Source organism: Hyalella azteca, unplaced genomic scaffold, assembly GCF_000764305.2.
Source record: "Hyalella azteca isolate HAZT.00-mixed unplaced genomic scaffold, Hazt_2.0.2 contig10792, whole genome shotgun sequence".
Taxonomy (NCBI): Eukaryota; Metazoa; Arthropoda; class Malacostraca; order Amphipoda; family Hyalellidae; genus Hyalella; species Hyalella azteca.
In genome coordinates, this window is record NW_025940813.1 from 157362 (window position 1) to 173814 (window position 16453).

Genomic DNA, 16453 nt, shown 5'->3' on the forward strand with positions numbered 1-16453 from the left:
TGAGTCTCCCCAAACTATTGGTATTCAGAAGAGCGCGTATACAAGCCTGTCGATGGCCGACTCGAAACAAAACGCTGCCTCTTTGCCGCCTAAACTTTAGCCTCGCCCTCCTCGAAAAATTGCTCTTTGTGATTAAACTTTGCGTGCCTTTGTCCAAGTTTGCCGACAAACATAATTGACAAAGAATCCTTCGTATTTCGTTTTATTTCAACCTGATGGAAGTCCACACATGATTTCCGTCTAGCTTCGTCAGGCACAAGAAAATTCATTACTCATCATCAAATTTTTTATAAGTTTTCTGGTTCATGTTGCCACCTAAGTTTTCAGTTAATTATTAAATATTACCAACATGTTTTCAATTATTAATCGATATTCACTCTTTTCTTTAACTGAGTGCTAGTATTGCGTACGCAAACCTTTATTTGCGTTAATTTTACAAGAATAACGAGGTTAATCAAATTAGGTAACACTGGAACCTGAGCTAATAATTTTCATTAATGACAGTAATTAATTGTTTTGTACTGATGTTTTGTTACTCATCCTTCAACCTAAATTAATAAATTCGTCCAGATTGCTTCAAGCAAATAAGTTGCTTCATTCTTTTTGTATTATAATAAAAATAAGTCATATAATAATAATTTTTAATGGCTTTAACTCAGTGCATTTATGAGTAACATGTTATCTGTTTCAGCTCGCAAATGGAAGTTATAGTGGTGGACCGAAGCACTGGAGTCGGGAATCATACAGAGCAGTGGCCTGACTCAGTGACTCAATTGTGAGCTTGCGTACGTTTCAGTCGACTCAGTGACTCAAGTGGAAATTAAGCAAGAACATCAAATAGGAAAATTACTCTGTTCGAAGATGGAATTTTTTGTCGTCTGACACACTAAACCTCGTTACGGTGTGACTCAGATGCTCACTATGGAGTGAGTGTATTGACACAACGGCAAGTAAATCATAGATACAAACATGTGACAATTTTATAAGTACCTAGAGTGAGACAAATGGGAGTTGACACACACATTGTTTACAGAGCTTGATGATGGCCTGTAAAAACATATTGTAAATCAATGACGTCCAGAGATGGTCGGTCGAAGGCCGACGAAAGCCTGCAGATAAAATGCAGATCATTTTCGACAATATTTTGAGTTAAGATTTAGCAATGCTTTTCTACCGCAAATTTATTCGACAGGCTTTGTAGAAATAGTAGTTCTTAGTACGCAATATTAATAATAGTGCATAATTTGTTGATGTTGACATGTAATTTATAAATAAAATGGTGTACATTGTTCTTTATTAATACAAGTATATTGTTTCTAGAAACATATGCCTTGGCAACCAGTCATTATACCAGCAACAACTGCGTCGATGTGAGTGCTATAAAATTCACCCATAAATAATTTGTGTTAAAATTTATTACCTACAATTTAATGCCAAGCAGGGTTCAATGACATGATATTAATTTATGCATTAAGGCGTCTATAGTAAAATAAGCAACACACTCTCACTACATTTGGATGTTAAATTAAACTCTTGTGAAATATTTTCCCAAAAACAATAAATGAAAAGTCAGTGCATGATAAGCCATTTAGTTTATATTTCACGTAATTTTCGCTTGCGAGCAGAAATTCCAACTGAAAATATTGAACAAATTGTTCATGAATATCGACGTTAGGCTTCCGATTACATCGCAAATTTTTTAATATCTTATGACGGGAAAACAATATAATAAAGATACGACGAAACTGATAAATCCCCTTACTGCTGAAACACCGTCCTTCTTCCTAACTTGTACATAATAACTGTAAAATATGATAAGTGATTCATTTCCTCCTAATTTCCAAAACTGTGTAATAATTGCTGCGATGATGTGAAAAGTTTAAGGATTTATTACACGCTAATATAAAGGTAAACATTTACGGCAAATAATCGCCATTACCAATTAATTTACAATAATTTTTCAGCTACTTTAAACCGAGTTTCAACCTAATATTATTTTATGGTAAACACTACTGATTAAAAGACATTAGATAACAGTGAGCTAAAAAGAGAGACGAGAATAAACAATATTAATTAAACTATTTAAATATTAATTTATTTATTTATAAAATTTAGAAATTATCCGTGATAAAGGGATATTGTAACATGTGATGAGAATATTGTATTGTAATATTCTGGATAAAAATGATGATTTTTGCCATGAACAGCGAGCAGTACTAGACATCAGTGAACAATTTTCCGTGGCTAGTAAACCATTTGGAAATCTAGGAATTTTGTCTGAGAATATTGTAGCTACGAAATTGAGTTAATGGTAAAAGATTAACTGTGTATTGGTGGAATAAAATAAATTTTTTAATTGTGGTTTAATCCACAGTTCTGGTTTAAAATAATTTAGGCTAAAAAAAGTTAGGCTAAATTTTAACGTGCGTAAATGCTTAAATTTTAATGTGCTCGGAATCGTATTCTACTCTTCTACTGTGCATGAATTTTGTTGACAAACCTTTCTGGCGAATTGTTGAATACTAACAAAGATTCCAAAATTGTCTACAGTTGTCCACTCTATATGCTATTTTTAATATAATAAAAAACTGATGACTGCTGATTTGAATCACTTTGTAAATAGTTTGTATATATTGTACATGTTCTTAATTGAATAATAGAATAATTCCTGTAGTGAAGCTTAAAAATTCTTGCCACCGAATAATGCTGTAATAAGAGCTCCATTAACTCTTAGATTTATGTAATTCCAATAATTGTCACTGTAAACGTCAGCCATCCAATTATTTTGAGTATTACAATTAGGATGAAATGTAAAATTTATATAAATTTGGCTGCAAATTACTATTTTGGAATCCAAAAAAATTTCATCTCAAAAATTTTTTGCTTGTATGTGAAAATTCAAAAAAATTGTCAAATATCTGAGTGGAAAAAAAATTTTAAACTCCTCACGTAGACGCGATTTATTATCGCGTCCTGTAAGTCATGTTGAACATTGCTGAGAAGATGACTTATTTTATTTTAATATCGATTCAACTGTTCTCTTGGTTTCATCATTTTTCTAACAATAACAAATAACATTTCGATATCACAAATTCGATAACAATTATTTAACAATTGAGAATGAAATAAATAATGTTCCTATCTTCGTCCGTGAATAAAATTATTTACTCATAACGAAAAAAAAAATATTTAAAAAGTACTTTCCCATGATACATGCAATAATTTATTGATATTCATCAACTATAAATATTTGCAGAACCTCCTAAAGGTATAAATCACTGGATTTACGTAATGTAAATGTTCTTTTGGGAATTTTCTTAAATTTAACTTTTTTTTATTTATGTAAAAAAAAGTTTATTCGGGAAAACACTCACACTGTTATTGTAGATTATTTCCAGATTTATTTTGCTAATGACTCCATTGCATTGTTAACAAGCGGAGTAATAGCGAAATCTTTTGTTAAGTGATTATCAAAACACCATTTTTTTATAACAATAATTTTTTAATAGAATTCTCTTCAAACGAAACGGAAAATCTAATGACTTTCTATCTCTGTTTAGAACTTGATTAAAACATTATTAATAGTCTTCATTGCACAATAAATTTTTTCTTATACATTTTCATAAATTTTCACTTATGAAATTAAATCATCTTTAAATATAATATCATGCATTACGAATAACTAACGTAGGTATCGGTTTTTCGTTAATAGTTACTCTAAAAAATGTTTAACGTTCCGACGCATAATTCAAATCTTGATCATGAGCAATTCTCTCATCGCATAGGCAAAGGATGTTCGAGAAAAAAAATTTAAATAGCTTTATTGAGTTTTTGTACTTTTAACCTATGAGAGTTTCACGGAAAATCATGTAATTAGTGATGTATTACAATGGTGACTTCTGCAATGTACGATGCGATAATCTCGGTAGAACAAGTCCATGATAATTGTGATATGGTTGCTGTAGATTAATTCTACCTGTTTCGTTAATAAAGCGAATCCTTCGTGTGCATTCTCACTAACCAAAAAACCCCTAGGAATTATTATTTTATTTGCTTGTGAGATCATCCAATAGAAGCGCATTCGACAGACTATGAATAGTTGTTATAATAACATTCAGATTCGGAACTCAAAATTTGATTGGTCTTATTATTGGTATCATTTCTGAATAATGTTATAACTCATTCTCCTTGAAATATTGATGTTATTCGACAATTTAGGTGGAAACAAACATAATTATTTTAAATAACATTCATAAAATGTAAAACTTTTTATGACAATCTGGGGCCGAACATCCTGGCTCATTCTGAGCGATCAGCGAATGTTGAACCATTTCAACAACTGGCAGCCGAATCAACAAAAAATCTTAAAATAATTTCGACAAATTTCGTTTTTTACACTTTCTATGTAATTTTGTACTTTTTCTATTCAGGCCCACGTCTCGATACAGAAAAATTTAGATTTTCTTTGTATTAGAATTTTACTGGATGAGTATTAATTTACAATTCAATTTTGAGAAATATATCATAAATAGCGCCAAAGTTTTCGTGTACTTACATTGTTTTCCTAATATTTCAAATTTCATAATAAGGTGCCTCTCAATAATGAAAACGTCCATGACTGCGGAAAATTACGTATTTGGAATTTCCCGAGGTTTTGAGCAGCCCCAACTAGAGCTGAAACTCACGTTCTCGTGTTTGAACATGACGCCTGGACCAGCTATTCACATCAGGATGTCAGCTCTCAACCAGCCTTGGTACTCCTCTTGAACACCTCCCCTTTCACTCGTGAAAAGTCCTTGGTTACAGTAGAGACGGCCTTCAAAAATTGTTCTATGGTGCGTGCAACCATAAGATCCTCCTTTAGCGCCATCACCGCGTCCATCGCTTCTCAAGTGCTCAAGTTAAGGCCCTTTTATGGAGCACCAATTGCAGCCGATCCCGCAGCCACAAGACGTTCGCTATTATCAGACAGTTGAGATCTACACAATTTTTTATGAAAAAAGATTCTTTTGGAATAGATGGCTCAGGAATATCAATTGAATATACTGTAATTTTTTTGTATATTTAAATTTGGCATAAAAATGCAAGGAATTTAGTTGATTTTAGCCGAATGTCGATATAATGTATGTAACCATGTCCACACATAAATCTAGACAATAACCTTGTATTAAATAATATAAATTTAAAGTGCATTGCGCGATATTGACTTGTTTGTGAAAAATTATAATGTAATACCGAAAACATGCAATGACAATTTTTAAAAACAATGGCTGCATATAGATGTAACAGTTTGTTACAATTGGAAAAGAGATTATTAAAGTATTGCATAATGGCCTTCTTACAAACGGGTATAACAGGGAACCTATATAATCAATTAATTGATTCCAGCAAGAACAGTTATTGTTAAGATGAAAAAATTGAGATCCAAAAATGGAAACCAATAACTTAGTGCAAATTATGAATTTCACGTCATTATTAGCATTAGCCATTTTTCGTTATTAATACTTGTTTCTCGGGTTTTCAAAATTTAACAATGGTTAAAGTTCATGTCGTTAATTCAGGCTAAAGGTAATTTTTTCTTAATTTGATAAGGATTTCATGTCTGAGTACAATATCGAATTACAGGTGAATACAATATCCTGAACAACGGTATTAATCACAGCCTATTTTCCAAAATTCTATTAAAATAAAGTCTATTGGTTGTGGTTTTGTGATACTAGTACAGTGGTAATGAAATTAAATTGACTTGGGTGGGTAAAGAAGTCAATTTTTTATGATTACAACATTTTTTTAAATAGTAATGAATATTCGTCCTCGTTGGTATATAATTCTAACTACGACACTTATTAAACGCGGGAAACTTCAATAGTAACAAGTCCATGGATGCAGCGCAATGTAGATACACAATAAAATTATGTTTGAAAGTCTCCTGAAATTTATATCAATAATAAAAGCAGGCAGAATATTTGCAGAGTGGAAATCCATCAGCGTCAAAATAAATAGTTTCACGCTAGGAGCGAAATGTGCATTAGCAGAAAAAGAGCGAATTCACGAGTCGCTTGCAATAATGAATATCTGAATACCGTCCCGGAATGCAGGATGTGAAATTCTAAACGGAATTCGACGTTGATTCAATTCACAAATACGGTAGCCATTTCAATTCAAAATGGTTGCTACTGAAATAATCAGAAATGAAATGTTTCAAGTTACTCATGCTATGAAATGATGCTGATTGAATAATGTAAAGTATTTCAATAAATGCATTTCCTTCATCAATTTTATGTACACATAATGACAAACAGTAAAAGAAGAATACATTTTATCTATCGTAAAATACGAAAATTAATTATTTTTATATTTTGATGAGAAACTTTCGTCTCAGGAAGTCTTTTGATTTCGAATTCACTAACTCTCGATTAATTTAATAATATTTTATTAATTTAATTATGAAAATTAAGACTTTAATTCGCAAATATAGCAATCAAGGCTTATAATGCTGAGCGCAATAACTTTATTACACTTTTTTTCGTCTATTGCACTTAAATATTTAACAGGTAAAGCTTCCAATATTCCATGAACATGGCAAATCTCCTGTAACTTTTTTAAGTATAAATTCACCATGCTTGTATAGTGCGGAGCTCAGCGTTGTCTGATTATAGCTCTTCCTTGATAACAAGTTGATGGCTCAAGCGAAATGGCCGCTTAGGTTTCAGATAATAACTAAAGTTTGAACGCAACAGCTAGGAATTGGATGATCAGATCCGTCGAGAACGGCATCTCCTCGAATGGACCGTCGTTAGATTTGATGGCACGTTTCGGTTGACGTAAATTACACCTGGGCGGTCTCGCGAAACTTGATCTTGCTACTGAAACGGGGGTTCGATTCCAGCGATCTTCTAAAGAGCACCCGACGTCTGATCACTCATCGCTAACGTCGCTACAAATCACAAGGTCGAATATCAGCGAACTGGTCGAAACTTATTTGTTATTATAACACGGACCCTTCGGTTCTCAATCCTATAACATCCATTAAATTTCACCTTTGCATTACATGAAAAAGTTTTTTAAGGATATTATAAATAATGCATTTTTAACGAGGTTAATCGCCTTAGCAAACTTTGAGTGCGGCATTACTATATTTATTCAGGAGTGAATTTAAATTGGAAACACCCGTCCTCCACATTACCAAATGTTTATCAAATATTTATGAACGCTTCCATTAACTGCATTTTATTCAGCTTTAGTTTGAAAGTCACAGGGCAATCATTCAGTGGCGCAAGAGTCGTCGCAATTAAATAGCTTCAAAAAATCTTTCAATTTAATGTACTTTATATTATGACATTTTACCACACGTTCAGCTTGAAATAATAAGCTTGCAAAAAAGTTTCAAACTTCATAACGCTTTAAAACTTTGTCCTAGACTCTTCATAAATTAAAGAAGTTACCGAGCTGAAAATGTCACTTTAAAATAGTCATCGCTGGCTATTTTAAGATTTTAGCAAATCGATGGAAGATTCAGTATTTTGAAATTATTATTTTTGGTAAATTATTTCAAAGTAATTATTTCTCTCTTTCACTAATGAGGGACAAAATGAGTTGTGAACCATTGGCCACGCTTATTTTGTTCCTCATTGTCTTAATATTTCGATTGCTATAATATTTTTACTATTAATTTTGATCCGAAAGTGCAATTTAAATCCTTTTTTAACTGTTAATAATCAATCAGAGGTTTTCGTGACCAAAGATGTCCGGATATTGGATATTTTATTCATCAAGTATAAATGTTTATCAGTTCTGAGTGATGAGTTGATAGAATATTGACGTGTAAAAAGCCCTGCAGTCAATCATCCAGGGGAGAAGAGAAGAGATGTTCATAACTGCTATGCGTGAGATATAGCGACTCTGGGGCCGAATGAAAATAAGAGTTCATAGCGACATCCATTATGATCACGTTTAGAAGAAGCAATATAGCGACATCCATAATGATTACGTTTAGAAGAAGCAATAAAAATTTTTGAGAGCTTGTTGACTGACAAATTGGAATAAGAAGCTTGACAATAGATGCTAACAAGAGTAACAAGAGGCTTGTGGTTTCTCACAGAAATCAGCACGACATATAAGCATTCGTAGACCAATCCACCAATGGTTTTAAACACCAATCTGTCTTGAATGGAGCACCTTGGACAATATTACCCATCCTTGTTTCTCGGTAATTCAAGCAAATGTTCATTTATTCAAGAAAAATTAATGAAAGATTAACTATGACAGTGACACCATGTATGTCTAGGCGAATCCCAATACATTAACTACAAACAGGTATATATGATACACAACCTCCTGAGCAATGCGATCTCATTAAAATTTCAGCGTGTTTTTTTTAAATCACTTAAAGCTATTTATATAATTTTCCATTCTGAAACAAAATACCTAGTGTTAGTGGACCCACAAAATACAATCGAAAGCGCCTGTTCATTCAGTCTTTATGTTTTAAATAAAAGCTGATTGCCGGCTTGGGTAGGACAGAGCATGTAGAGGCCAGTGCCCGGTTACAGGAACTTCATTAACGTAGATTTTTCTGAAGCTACTTGCACGTGGTTCATGAGTTTAGTAGAAAACCTCATGTCACATCATGAAAGCCTGCGTTGTTGGGTACTAATATTTTTGAATCTTTTTCAATTTTTCAAAAACATTTCGTAGTGCCGAATGGAAGAAAAGTAAAATAATAAATATGGCTCGTTTCATACACTCAACAGCAGTTCACTTAGTTTAGATGAACTTCATTCAAACAGAAAAATAATATAATTAAAAATTGTCCTCTTCCTTGTAAATGGATTCATTTTTTTTATAACCTCTATGATTATTTAAATGTTGCAATTAATCGATGTCGCAACCACATTGCAAGATGCCGCCTGACATCAAGACAGCCTCACAGATCAGTTGTATCGATGGATTGAGCTTACTTAACATCGCTAAGCATAATTGAATTCACTGTTGACATATTGCGCATTCGGATTATATGAAACTGAATGAAGAATAAAAATTAATAGGCCATAATCAGGCATCAGAAATTAAACAATTTCTTCAAAGTAATGTGCAGTGAACTTCGTCTAACCAAGATTTTCAAGATGAGTGATCCCAACTCAAATTTGAATATAAAGTACTCCACGTTTCATCATTTCATTCGTCTGCTATAATAGTTTTCTCCTTCTGTGTATAATTTATTGTGTGATTAATAATTTTAACTTATTTGAACTACGCCTTATGAACTTAGAAATTAGTCAATTATAAAATCGTCGCTTGAACAAAGATCTGAAGATTTTCTATCCCTACTCTGAAAATGTCCTCAGAGATCAATCATAAATACTTGAAGCATGGCCGAAATCTTAATACAAAATTCACGAATCTCTGACGCATCGCAGTAGAAACTCCAGCGAGCTCGAATATTATATGGAAAGCATATTTTATGAATGAAAAGTTGCTTTTCAATTTTATTATCTCTCTTCTTGAGGCTCTAGAGATTTTTCAAACACACAAGGGATCCATGGCTAAATTGAAACGAAATTACATTAATTTATTGGGTTGGTTAAGATTATAAAACTTTATTATGAAAATTAGTCTGAGACCCAAGATTATTTAATGTTTATAAATTAATATACCGACGAAGTATGGCAAAAATCTCATTCAGGCATATGAAGCATTTCAATTTACAGCATGCGTAAAGAACCTAAATTCATGGTAATGTTTCAGAAACTTTCATGAAATTTTCTGATTTTTCTTTGCTCTAAGATTGAATATTTTCCGCCATTTTATTCATTAATTCACAAACCAAAATGTAACAAATTCCTGCAAAAGCTTTAGTCATTTACACCGAGTCTGTCCCCTTGCCCAAACTAAACATCAATCAGTTTAAATTCCCAGAGCTCACATTATTTTAATCTGAAGTTCTGGCATGTAGATTTATTTATTTATTCGAATATTATTAGCTCGCGATCGTTCACAGAATCCATGTTATAATAACTCATAATTAAAATCATGTTCCCCACACATAAAATAATTAATTTTATTTATTCGCATCTCTGAAGATTGACGCCATTCATCCTGCTAGAATAGACTAAAATCGAACATGATTAAATTTATCTCCGACTGTGAAACAGATAGGGCTAATCCGGTATAATTAATAACATGTATTTCAGATCAAAGATGAGTCCAGACTTGAATATTTTATTTGCCAATCTGGATCAAAGAAGAAACTAAAATTTTTTTTAACTAAAATTTTTTATTTAATTCAACCTTGATTGCAAGACCAGGAAAATTGTTCTTCAATTATATAACAAACAGCTACGTCGTCTTGTATTTGTTCTACTCGCCTTGTATAAAGGACGCAGCTATATTCAATTACTTAAACATATTATTACTTATTTAAATGTATAAAAAAATTTTACGACGCTAGTTTCAATATTTGTCGCAAAATAAAAAAGATCAGTGAACGATATTATAACAAATTATGCTGGAAATTTTGCAACTAAAAGTTTAAATGGATTATAGTTGCACAGGATGTCCGTCTACATTACCAGCCTGCTCAGCCTCGCCCTCCACCTGCTCGGTAGACTGCCTCCAGCCTGCTCAGCCTCGCCCTCCACCTGCTCGGTAGACTAGCTCGGTAGACTGCCTCCAGCCTGCTCAGCCTCGCCATCTACCTGCTCGGTAGACTGCCTCCAGCCTGCTCAGCCTCATCATCTACCTGCTCGGTTGACTGCCTCCAGCCTGCTCAGCCTCGCCCTCTACCTGCTCGGTAGACTGCCTCTACCTGCTCAGCCTCGCCATCCACCTGCTCGGTAGACTGCCTCCAGCCTGCTCAGCCTCGCCCTCTACCTGCTCGGTAGACTGCCTCTACCTGCTCAGCCTCGCCCTCCACCTGCTCGGTAGACTGCCTGCATGCATTTGTAAAGAAAGAGACTGCAGGTAGACTGCATGCAAAGAATAAAACCTGCATGCATTTGTAACTTTTTCGGTGAATACGGATGATATTAGACAAATGGTTCATATAAGTACAAATTTCGTCAAATATTTCATAGAGGTACATACTTCACTAATGTTTACATACGAGGACAAGTACTTCATCATACCATTTAAGAACAATGTTTGTAAATGCCCCTTCTTGTTGTTCTTGCGCAGCTCCGATTCAGAAGCATCTCCCCGAATACAGAATGGCAGGTGGGTTGTAATTATATACACAAGTAAATTCCTTCAAGCAGGTTTCATTGAAGACCAGAGAATTCGTTTTATTGACAATTTTCTTATTAGTTTTTTCAATAGACCGAATCCCTATACTAACAAGTAAATTCGAACATCTCTGTATAGCCCGATGATACGAGTGTGACGTTTCTTGCTCTTCTATTCCAAGACTATAACCACGGTAATAATACTGTCATGGTTAAAGCCGCTGGGAATGAGCGAAAGATTCCAGCAGATCATCTGCTCAGTTTGCTTCTTCTTCTAGACATTCCGGTCCCTGTTGGTACTGATTAAAGAACGTGATATCGCATAATAAATTATTCATCAGGACTTAGTTTAAATAAAACTAAAAACTAGAAGCAATTCAATTCCAGTTCCGTTATATACATCCTAAATTCGTTTATAGTAGGTCATTTCCTATACCCTTTATTCATTATTGAAGCTTTTTATTTTAGGCATTTTCAGCCTTTCATTTTTTATAACTTTTCACGTTTTCCAAATCCGCGAGATTTTGATCAAGTATGCGCTACAAGTTTGCAGCGAATTAGTTTTGCGAGTGCATTTCGTCAGAGAAAGAAGTTGGAAAGTATCCTGCTCATTTGGCTGCCTCATGGCCACAGAAGTTTATTGGTCTATCTTCGCTAGAGGCCGTCAGCTCGACCAAAGATAAAGTGTGTCAAAGAGGGATCTTCAAGATTAGTTCTGAAAGCAGAACTTGAACTAATTGCAACCTAAGTTGGTGGCTTCTGCAGAGCGAGATTTATTTGATCTCTTTAATCCTCGTCCGACAATAACGTTCCAACTTGTGTAATTCCTCGGGTGGTTTTTGTCGGTGAGACACGGGGAAGGGTAAGACGTAACGACGGTCCATTTGGGGCAGCGCTAGATTTCTGCTATCCTAATGATGATGGGCAATCAGACAAAGCCTTCTGAGCCAAATCGCTCCTTATACGAGGTGCGCTCGACATGAAAGATCAGACATGAAAAGTTGTTCATCATACGCGTGTTCCTTCACATCTTGTACGAGGTGCGCTCGACATGAAAGATCGGACATGAAAGGCTGTCCATCATACGCACGTTCCTCCATTTCTTAAAACGAGGTGCGCTAGACATGATTTATCAGACATGATAAGCTGTTCATCATACGCACGTTCCTTCACTTCTTATACGAGGTGCGCTAGACATGAAAGATCAGACATGATAAGCTGTTCATCATACGCATGTTCCTTCATTTCTTATACGAGGTGCGCTAGACATGATATATCAGGCATGAAAAGCTGTTCATCATACGCACGTTCCTCCATTTCTTATACGAGGTGCGCTAGACATGAAAGATCAGACATGAAGAGCTGTTCATCATACTCGCGTTCTTTCACTTCTTAAGCGAGGTGCTCTAGACATATCAGACATGAAAAGCAGTTCATCAAGAAAACTTCATTTGCTATAGTGAATTATAGGTTTTAAATCTTGAAAAGACAGTGAACAATTTTGAGTTATTTCTACAGTGTTAAATTAATAATTCATTCCGAAATGATGAAAAAAAAGTTATCAGATCAATTTGTGGTTTTTGGATGAAAAATTTTGTGGTGACAGATGATCACCTTCAGATTAGTATTCATGCGACTAAATCTTAAGCTGTGAAAAAGTAATCTTTTCATTAATTAATGGCCGAGATACGACAACTGACAAGCAATACGAGATTTAAATAAAATAAATTTGAGCATTAACCCACTTCTCAATAACTTCAGCCAAACAAGATACTATAAGCTTCTATTAATATATTATAAAATCATCCACTCTGATGCCGAACTATTAACCTCGCCGAAAAAAACTATGCAATTAGTCTTCGTAACTAAACTATTTCTTTTGGCCTATCATAGAGGAAATATTCGTGCAGGCGGCCTACAGGCCTGGCATCGAACACACAAAAGAATTCTGGATAAAAACTGCGCCTCATTGAAGAATTTCTGGGAACATGGCAATGAGAGGTCGGAAGCTGTCATAGTTTGCTTGGCAGGTCAAGGTTTACTTGGTAGGTCAAAGATAGTCAAAGCAGGCCATAATTTGCTGGGCAGGTCAAGGCAGGACATGGCTTAGGCAGGTCAAGGCAAGCCATAATTTAATTGACAGGTCAAGGCAGGCCATGGTTTAGGCAGGTCAAGGGAAGCTAGGGTTTGCTTGGCAGGTCAAGGCAGGCCATGGTTTAGGCAGGTCAAGGCAAACCATGGTGTGCTTGGCAGGTCAAGGCAGGCCATGGCTTAGGCAGGTCAAGGCAAGCCATAATTTAATTGACAGGTCAAGGCAGGCCATGGTTTAGGCAGGTCAAGGGAAGCTAGGATTTGCTTGGCAGGTCAAGGCAAACCATGGTATGCTTGGCAGGTCAAGGCAGGCCATGGTTTAGGCAGGTCAAGGTAGGTTATATATTGCTAGGATAAAAATATTGATACAGCCACATAAACATCAAATTAATTGAAATATGAACTTTGATAAAAAGCTACAAATTATAAAATTTTCAAGTATAATAAGCATTATTATGCCATTTTTACAAAATCCAAAGCCAAAATAATAATGTTCAGCAGAGAAATTTCCTCGCAAAATATGTTTCTTTATGAAATTGCGTATAGAGGAACTGCTAAATTCCTTAATTCTTGTTATTGAAATTTTCGTGTACTAAATCAACAAACGTTTTTTTCCGATGCAACACAAAGACAGTGCGAGTCTTTCTTCAATCTTTCTTTCTAATCATACTCGTGAATTTCGATGCATGGGGTAACAGTGATATAAATTTAAATATTAGTAATTTCAAAAAATATTTGAAATATATTTGAAAGTAATTCAACTAATTTAAAAAAAAACTGATAGACAATTAAAAATAATTTAAATAATTTAAAAAATAAGCGAAGTAATTTCAAAAATAATTGAAGTGATTTTAAAATTAGTCGAAATAATTTAAATAAAGTTAAAATTATTTCAACATAATTTTAGTTAAAGGGCCAAATAATCAGCTGCCACCTATGAACCTGTCTGCCGTTGTATGTACAACCATCCCTAACACAGTGAGAGTATAGCAAGCTGCTCGTGGCAGTAATTGCTGCGTCCAATTGGCTACAAATTGCAGAGCATTCCAATTAGTGTAGCGCTCAGTGCAGTGATCTTCTGCTAGGGTGTAAAGCCAAGTTATACATAATGCAGAGTACCAGAATTGTCGTGTGTTCCCTCATGCATTTCTGAGGGAGTCCGAGTCACGAGGGAGCGACGAGCCCTCACATTATTCATTAATGTGAGTAAAATTGGCAATGGATTCTTAAGTAATGAGGGATAAGAATAGCGTCAGCTTCTACATTCCTAAGTATTGAGAGAAACACGAACGAATGATAATTATGATATATAAATAGTAAATTACGTTAACCGCGAACAAATGCGCTTATTTTAATTATTTAACATTCGTTGATTTCAGTTTCTTCAGTTTAAGGTCATCAGTTCATTTTAATTTTCAACATCAGTTGATCAGCGGACTAAACACTTCTGAGTTGATTTTTCACTTCACTTTGAATGCTGTAAAAGTCATATCAACAGCATGGAATGTTTAGTAAAAGCAACTCTGCTCTGAAACGACCAACTTGACTGTTTTGAGTTTTCCATATTTTCTGCTGTAACTCAATGTTAAATTGGATGCTCAAGCATGGAAAATCGTACATCCTACTTCTCTATTTGTAATACACTATCATGTTGTATTTTTGATCACTCTCCGATATTTAGTTAAATCAACTTAAGGCGAAAAACCTGGCCTGCCATCAAATCTTTTTTAGCGCATTTTCTCATTTATGGAAAAAATGCACTATTGTGCTCGCCATGTCCGTCTGTCTGTCTGTCTGTCCGTCCGTCTGTCCGTCCGTGACCTCAAGTTTTCGTCAACGAGAAAATGCGCTCTCTGTCACTCACTGCAGTGAGTACTGAGTTATATTTTTTATTTCTTTGTCATGTATTACTCTATGGTGTAAAAAAACACTCGAAAATATTTGTTCAATATTTATATCAAATATCTTCAACAGAATCATTGTTCTCAAAAGTTTTTCGTTTCATTTCCAAGTGATTCTCTGCGGTCAACAAAAAATGAAAAGATGCAGGCTTTTTATCGTAAATTCCTGATCATGACTAGGAACGCGCAGTTCACAAAGCTCGGAAGCCTAGAGGACTTTCTGCCTAGTTCGTCCTTGCTGTTGCGGCCGACGCCTTGTGAAAGTTTGATACAAATTTTTCGAGAACGTTTACTCCACAATGAAAAGGTCAAAGTATACCCAGGAACTTTGTTTATTGATACTAAGGAAAGTTTTAGAGTCACTACACCGGCGGCCGCAATTCCATTGCCAGTCCGATAACTCGCAACAAAAGTACAGGGACGCCGGCTCGGCTTCAGGCAGACAAAAAAAAATCTTGGTTAAGTTTGTCTTTTCTTGGGATAAAAAGTTGAACTTATTCTCTGGCACAGATCTGGCTGCAAGAATTCTGCGCTTTTTATATGCATAAAATAATAAATATAACAAATGCGCCAACCGATGCGGGTCAACATCATGCATGATCATCCTCAGTCATCTACCTAACATCATTTCCTCTCAAAATTAACAACTAGATTTTTATAACAAGCGAGGCATTGCTCAGGAAGAAAAATTTGATTATCATTAATACCCGCACAATGTTGATGGAAAATTTTCCTTGTTCTCATAAATGTATCACTGGAAGGAGCAAACCACTCCAATGATAAATACCTTATATATCACATAGTCTACTCGAGTCCGTACCAAATCCTGCCATAATAAGACCGTAGATACGCAGCCATATTTCAGGCGGCTTCCCGGCCTCGCTGTCGTAGAAAGCGTGGCTAATGTGGCCGCTTTGGCCATAAGGCCGCAGGTGATCGGACATAATTAGCTCCTCCACGGCCACTATTGTAACACACTCGATGTTGCTCCGGCAACCTGGTGCCTGAAATACCGCTGGCCTGTTTCTATTGATATTGTCAGAAGGGAGCGAGCGTTCAAATTAAGCGTTTTTTATTAAACGAAAACTGCTGCAAGGAATATCGTCGCTATCGAACAGACACTAACTCGGCACCTAACGGAAACCTGAACTTTTGAAAGCTGAAGTTTTCATGTCATGTGTCGACCAAATGTAAAGTTTTCAAATTCATTCCGAACAAAAAGCTTATTAATTTTATCGC

General features: G+C 35.0%; 1 protein-coding gene across 1 annotated transcript in view; it reads left to right on the top strand.

Annotated features, from left to right (window-relative positions):
• LOC108680619 (carbonic anhydrase-related protein 10) overlaps positions 1 to 2862 on the top strand; it is a 72106-nt gene extending 69244 nt beyond the window's left edge. The window contains exon 8 of the mRNA XM_018169493.2: positions 692 to 2862. Coding sequence (XP_018024982.1) covers positions 692 to 711 — 20 coding nt within the window. The 3' untranslated portion in view covers positions 712 to 2862. The remainder of the gene's footprint in view (positions 1 to 691) is intronic.
• The last annotated feature ends 13591 nt before the right edge of the window (positions 2863 to 16453 follow it).